The sequence below is a fragment of the Phytophthora infestans genome, genomic scaffold (genome assembly GCF_000142945.1).
Source record: "Phytophthora infestans T30-4 supercont1.20 genomic scaffold, whole genome shotgun sequence".
Lineage (NCBI taxonomy): Eukaryota > Oomycota > Peronosporomycetes > Peronosporales > Peronosporaceae > Phytophthora > Phytophthora infestans.
The window spans coordinates 887,825-894,891 of NW_003303739.1; the positions used below are offsets into that span (position 1 = coordinate 887,825).

Consider the following 7,067-nt stretch of genomic DNA (forward strand, 5'->3'; position numbering starts at 1 on the left):
CTTAAGGAGGGATGAAACGCCGCACTTCCGCCACGATGTATCAGCTCAATCACTTCACCATACAACAGCTCATTATAAGTTTTGTCGCAAAAGGCCATGGCACGTCGCCCGTCCGCCTATTCTACGTTGAATCTCGCCAATAAGCATACATTGTGCAGGAAGGCAGCCACAGAGCCATCATGGACACTGTCTCTGTTTTACAAAGGCGAGACGTATACCCCCGTCAATATTTATACAGTGATGAAGTGGTGCTCAGAAGGTTGGCAAGACGTATCGACAATGACCATACGAAACTGTTGGAATCACACTGGTATTGTGTCGAAGATGGATTTGATATTTGTACTTAATTAAGGTAATACAAAGTAGTACATTTGGATTCCATCTGCTCCTCTATAAATATTCGCAGCTCGTAGACTCTATATGGTCCACCCCGCCGAATACGAGGTGCACGACTGTACATGAACGACTTGGTTGCGATTATTGATGAAAGGTGGTCCACTGTTAATATTATGTGTTTGTTATTTTCTTTTTCTATTAAAACTTAAGCTTCGGGTTTTCGTGATGTGCTGTATACCCGCTCCTAAAAAAGTACCCTAGCTCATTTTCAGTTGGTATAATTTATATAATTCCAAAAAATATACCCGCTCTATTGAATTAGTAACGTGTGGAATTTCTGCACAACAACACTTCATTCTGAGAAAGGGAAACTAGAAATTTGAATCTCACGTCGTATGCGTCAACTGGTCATACTACATTTAGAGCGAACATCTTGTTGTTCACCCCCATACCAGTTGCCGTTCAACACGGAAAGATACATCGAATGCTGACGCGCTCCTGCGTCACACCATAACCCAGCGTCACGGTGCCATTAACGTGCATTTCCACGATAGCGTATGCCTTTGGCCACCTCACGGTGTTTGCTGCCTCGATCTTTTGCAGCTAACCGAATCATTACTTGATCTCCTGGGTGATAGAATTGATCTAAACGTTTGGTATCCTCGCGCTCGTTGTCTCTTAAAATAGCTTCAAATTGGCGCTTCGTGTGATAACTCCAATTCGTTTCATGAAGCTGTCGCGTAATCAAGTCTTGCCCAAAGACCAAGTGTGCTGGTGTTGTATCCAGAATCGTGTGAAAACTTCACGTACAGCGAATGCAGCGTACTGAATAACTTGACGCTAGTCTGTCTGCGGATAACAGCGAATACATTTGTTTAGTACCAAATGTACTCGCCCACAAATTGCATTAGCTTAAGGATTCTTGGTGGATATTGTTTTTTTTCGGCTTGACTGCATAGCTCGCAAGCATCTCGCGGGACTCTGTTGTGCTGAGCTCATTACCTCGATCGAATACAGCTTCCTTTGGTCTTGGATAACGACATAACCACGTCACGTCGAAGTTCTCTGCAGTGGTTTTTCCTCTGTTGTTCTCTTGGATCAATACTTCTAATCATCTCGTGGCTCACCAATCACAGTTAAGGCGTAGTATCTGTCACTACCATACGGTCCCATGGTATCCGCATGCACTACATTGAATCGATCGACGCTATGCAATTGACGCGGTGGCAGTTTGCCATACGCTTGTGGCCCACCGTGTAGCTTGGCACGCCTACATGTTAAGCACTTCTTCACGAAATTTACGAGTGTACGTTCCATCCCGGACCAGTAGTAGAACGACTTTATCGTGTGATATTGGCGTTTCGCACCTGGATGAACCAGCTGAGTGTGGTACCATTCCACCAATTCTTGACGTAATTCGTTTGGAATCACAGCACGATGTTGGCAAGTAAGAAGACGTGCACCCATTATGTTCTGGATCTGATAATTGGGATTGTTGGTGCCGTTCATACATAATTGCACTATGGTTTGTGTGGTTGAGTCTTCTCCCTGGTGCTGCTTGATGTAATTTCCTTCGAGAACACACTCAACCGGATCGATCAACATGGCTTCTAGCTCAGCATCTCCTGTCTTCTTGCTCGTGTTATACGTCATTCGAGAGAGATCATCCGCAGCGATACTGGCTTCCCCTGGAATGTGCTTGCACGTGATATGGTGTTCAGACAATAGTAAATTTCATCGCTTGACCCGCAAGGAATTTTCCGTTGGATAAATGAAGTTCTTATGGTCTGTATGGACCACAATTGAAAATCCAAGTAGCATTGACCTGTACTCTTTCAAGATATCAACCACAGGCAGCAACTCCAATTCAGTCGTTGTGTATTTCTGCTGCGCTTTAGTGAGGCTTCTAGAGTATGTCGCTATCAGCTTCCCTTGTTGCTCGATCAATCCACCCACTCGCGTCTGCATAAATCTCGAACGGCTGCGAGAAAGCCGGAAAGGTCAGTAGTAGGCCTTTGCTAAAACTTTCTTGATCCCTCCAAAAGCGTCGTCTTCGCTCGATGTCCATTGAAACACAACCTTCGGTGACGTTAACACCTTGGCTCCGAGCGTCGTAAGATACGCCATTCGTTTTTTTTATATGTCGTACCTGACGACATTGCGCGATTTATATTAGAAAATGGCTCAGATATGATTACCACATACAGTACTTTAATCAAATGTTTCCCCAGCATCCGCAACATATAAGATGCGAGAGGTCTCTGCGACAAGCTCACATAACCGGGTCAGGTGGATGACGGGTACCAGACCACTCATCCGAGAATTTGCTTCCTAGCAGGAATGCGGTCCAGTCGCCGCAAAAAAACCGCCACCCCCGTCGCGGCAGCACATGACGTTGACTTCGGAAGCTTGTGGCGATAGATCGCGGCGGCGGGGTGGACGTTCAAGCGGCCAACGGTATCCAGCCTGAGTGGACATATACCAGTCCAAAGGGCGCGAATGGGTTGATAGGAGAACGCGCCGTGGTGGAGCACGCCTTAAGTCGGACTTGCTGGTCGAGGACGAGGAGGATTCGGCAAATGCAGTAGATGGTGGCGGAGACGAGATTGTAGAAGAAGAGGGCGGCGGCGAGGAGCATGTTGAAGTGGAGGGCGGCGAAGGTGGCGGTGACGACGCCTCCATTAGACCCTCTCAGATTGACTGCTCTGCTGTCGCAGAACACCATCGAGCAGTTGTTTGGCGCCTCCGATGACTCAGAGTCTGAACTCTCGCAAACCGCCGTAGCGAGAACATTTAATCTCTCCCCTGGAGACCCGGAAGATGACGAGGAGCAGCAAGACGCGGCAGCCAGCTTGCGCCTGCTGTCGGACGCGTCGGGACGGGGGAGTGAGGGGGGAGTGATGGGAAGGACGAACGTGCTGTCATGACCCCTCCCACGGCGAGTGCTGAAACCCCGCGCTGACGTCAATGTGTTGCAGGACGGAAAGAGTAGCAGTGAGTACGAGGACTTCAGCTCTGATGACAGCGATGGGATTGGTATCTGCGATGAGGACGGTGATTCTGAAGGCGACGAGTTCGACGAGGAGGAGGATGAACTCTCTGACAGTGAGGCGGGGGAGATTGATCAAGATTTCCTTGCGTCACTTCATGTTGGCGGCGATGATGCACTGAGCAGAGCTGCTGCCGAGGAACGAACCAGAGCTCTGCGGGCGATGCAGTGGACCCCAGCCACGACAGAGTTTGAGATGGATACTCCTTCGTACCCTGGGCTGGATGCGGAGGAGTCAAGGCCTGTCGGTGAATTGCTTGATGTCTGGATGTCTCATCTTCTAACACTATTCTACTTTGTGCCGAAACCAGTGTGGGTGTCGATCACCAAGGAGACCAACCGCTACGTTTTGCAACAAGTGCAGAGGCGAACAGAGAGGATGGCTGCGCGGCAGAGTGGACGCCATCGTGAGACCGCCGCACAAATTGTTCGGCGCTTGCAAGCAACGCAAGTGTACGGTACTCACGAGATTCTGCATGTGGTTGGGCTACTAGTGGCGCGCATGCTGTGCTCCCAGAAGAGGCGCTTCAGTGCGCATTGGACAGTGGTCGAGGACGGCGCCCTACCAGCTGGACTCTTTGGGCGGTACATGACGCGTGACCGCTGCTAAAAAATCCTGCGTGACCTTCACTTCGTGGACAACACTGCTGAGCACGGCCGCAATACGCAATGAAAACTGCGTCCTGACGTGGACAAGATCCAAGAACGCTTCTTGGCACGGTGGACCCTACCAGCCATCTTTTCGTTTGATGAAGGCGTGCTTCCTGCCACGTCGAAGCGCAACGCCACTCGAATGTTTATGAAGGACAAGCGGTATCGATACGGCTCCAAGCTATTTATACGCAAAGACCGCGTACTGTCACAATTTGTTTAACGTTTTGCGATGTCGTAACCTACCGGTTAAAGCGGAGCTAACATTTCTTGATGTCGTAACAGTTGTAGACTTGAAATTTATGTGGGCAAGTGTAAGAACGTAGATGGGAGTGATACCGGAATTGATTACGAGACTGAAGCAGCAGCCGGCTTACGGAATCTGAAGACGGCGCTCACTCCTCAATCGCGATACAACTGGCATGCTGTCGTCATTGACAGATATTACTCCTCCATTCTTCTCGCTGTCGAGCTGCTGAAGATGAAGATGAACGCTTACGTGGTTGGAACGATCATGACTAACCGCTTGGGGTTCGACAAGAGCACCACATCAGTGAGCAAGACCCGCCCATCAAGCATCCCGCGTGGCTACTTTGTCTTATTGCGCTCTGTCGCGGTCCCCACCATGACCTCATGCCTCTGGTGGGACCGGAAGCCTGTCTACTACCTCTGCACGGGATCTACCACGACGCCGACCACTATCGAGAGGAGGGTAAAGCGGGTGGGCGCGATACAAGTGGGGTGCCCTCAGTCTGTTAAGGACTAATAAGACTGGATGGGCGGAGTTGATCGCCATGATCAACTCCGTCTCCAGAGTTATTCCCTCCAAATGCCCACGCGGTTCACTAAGTACTACAAGGGGTTGCTCTTGGGGTTCATGGACCTGGCCCTTGTAAACGCATACCTGACCCACAAAGAGGCGGCCAGAATCAAGGGAGTAGTCGCCATGAAATGCTCCGAGTGGTTTGCAGTCCTTCAGAACCAGCTTCTGCAACTTAAAACCAAGGCGTTTGCGGGGATCAACTACGCCACCTCGGTCCAGCCAGAAACGTAGGCGACCACCAGTCCGCCTGACACACGGGCTCCAGCAGTCCGAAGACCGGGTTACCGCCAGCGGCGTTCAGAAGTGCCGCCAACGGCCGTGCAGGGTCTGTGCGCTTCTGCGCACCGGAAAGAAACGTCTTTTGCGACGACTTACCACTGCGAGCGTTGTTCCATTGACGCCGCAAAATGCTGGTTGTGCAACAAGATCTGCCGCGAATACAAGGGCGTCGCCAAGACCTATTTCAAGATATGGCACGACAACTTCGGCGCCGGGCAGGACATTCCGGCTAATCTGGGGAAGCGCGTCGTGCTGCGCCGGCCTGGCAATAATGTAGGAACGCGCAAGAAGATACGGCGGGAGCTGCAGCTTCCCCGTGAGAAGGGAATCGATGGTAGCGACGCTGACAATGACGACGATCGTGAGTAAGCGTGTAGGCTGTGTTTCAGTTGATGAGCTGTGAGATTCGTGTGTTTAAATGCAAAGATTGTTGAATCAACGTACCTTTTATGTGTTTTTCGAAATGATTTGCAGAATAGTGAGCCCCTCAGTCATCTGTTGACTGCAAGTGGAGTCGGCTACGACATTAAGCGGCGATTGCTCTATCACAATGCCGTATCACTTACGACATTGGCCAAAACCCCTGCTGACAATATATACACATATCCCGACATGAAACACATGGCCTTTACCAAATATAAGTGATTCTGTAAGCCGTAACTTACGACATGCGCTTATGCGTCTGAGGCGAGTACCGTTCGGAAACAAGGTGTTAATCGCGTCAGGCTTCAACATTGCTGTCTTACTCGGTATCATTTCCCCGGTAGTAGTTTATCATACCGATAAACCGACGCAGCTCTCTCTTATTCTTCGGCCGTTGGATCTGGAGAATGGATTGGATATTTTTCTCTTGGGGCTTGATCCCGTCTGCACTAATGATAAAGCTTAAGTACTCCACACTAGAGCAGAAGATACGGCATTTCTTACCATTCAGCGTCACGTTGAGCTCCTGCATACGTGAAAGCACCACTCTCAGATGTACTAAATGATTTTCTGCCGTTCTGGAGAAAATGAGAATATCATCTACATAGACGATATCAAAGTCAAATCTCCTTGAATTCTTGACATACACGCTTGGTATTCGTCTGGCACCGTTAAGGCCCCCATCAGGAATCTTTTATACTGAATTTACCAAACGGCGTACAGAATGCAGCAAGCGACCTGCTCTCCTCAGCCAGTTGCCTAGCATACTATCCCACGTTAGCGTCCAGTGTTGAGAAGAACTATGCACCACCAAGTCGAATGAAGACATCCCTAATTAGGGGTGCGTAATATGGGTTACGCTTCAAGAACTTGTTCAAAGCTCTGAAGTCAGTCAGCAATCGCAGACGTTCATCTGGTTTCTTCATGAAAAACGCTAGGGAAGCCCACTCGCTATCAAAGATCTGCTCTAACACGTCGACTTGCCTGAGCCGATGAATCTCTTTTCGTGCTGCATTCTCTTCAGACCTTGGCATCGAATACAGGCGAGCTTGGACAGGCGTGTACTGCTCTGCCATAAGCAGAATATAATTTGGAAAAGTCATCCGTCCTAAGTGCCCATTATACAGCTGCTCAAAATGTGTGAACAGAGCCATAATCTCCTCGAATGTGGATTGGTCAATATCTGCCGTTCCCACCAGATCCTTCTGACGTGTCGTTGATTTCTTTCACCTCCTCCTGCACGTCTTGGCCTCTTCTTTCATCACTCACCCTGGACTTGTTTCCCGTGCTCACTGCCACAGTGTTGCCTTTCCACTCCACCATTCCGTCCCGGAAGTTGACAATTACGCCGAGTGCACTCAACAGATCCCGTCCAATCACCATCTCGTCTCTGGTGTTGTTGATGACTGAAAATGTGTACGTAATGCGAGATCCATAATTTTAAATCCATAAAACGGAATTGAACTGGCGTTGACCCTGCGGCTTTGACATAATAATCGACTTGCT

The 7,067-nt window shown here is 49.5% G+C and overlaps 1 protein-coding gene across 1 annotated transcript; it reads right to left on the reverse strand.

Annotated features, from left to right (window-relative positions):
- Window positions 1–4,012: 4,012 nt before the first annotated feature.
- PITG_10731 (uncharacterized protein) lies at window positions 4,013–4,471 on the reverse strand (the record flags this gene model as incomplete). Its single annotated transcript, XM_002901522.1, has 3 exons — window positions 4,013–4,241; window positions 4,330–4,392; window positions 4,452–4,471. 3 exons carry the CDS (start codon window positions 4,469–4,471, stop codon window positions 4,013–4,015), a joined length of 312 nt encoding a protein of 103 aa, XP_002901568.1.
- Between the last annotated feature and the right edge of the window lie 2,596 nt (window positions 4,472–7,067).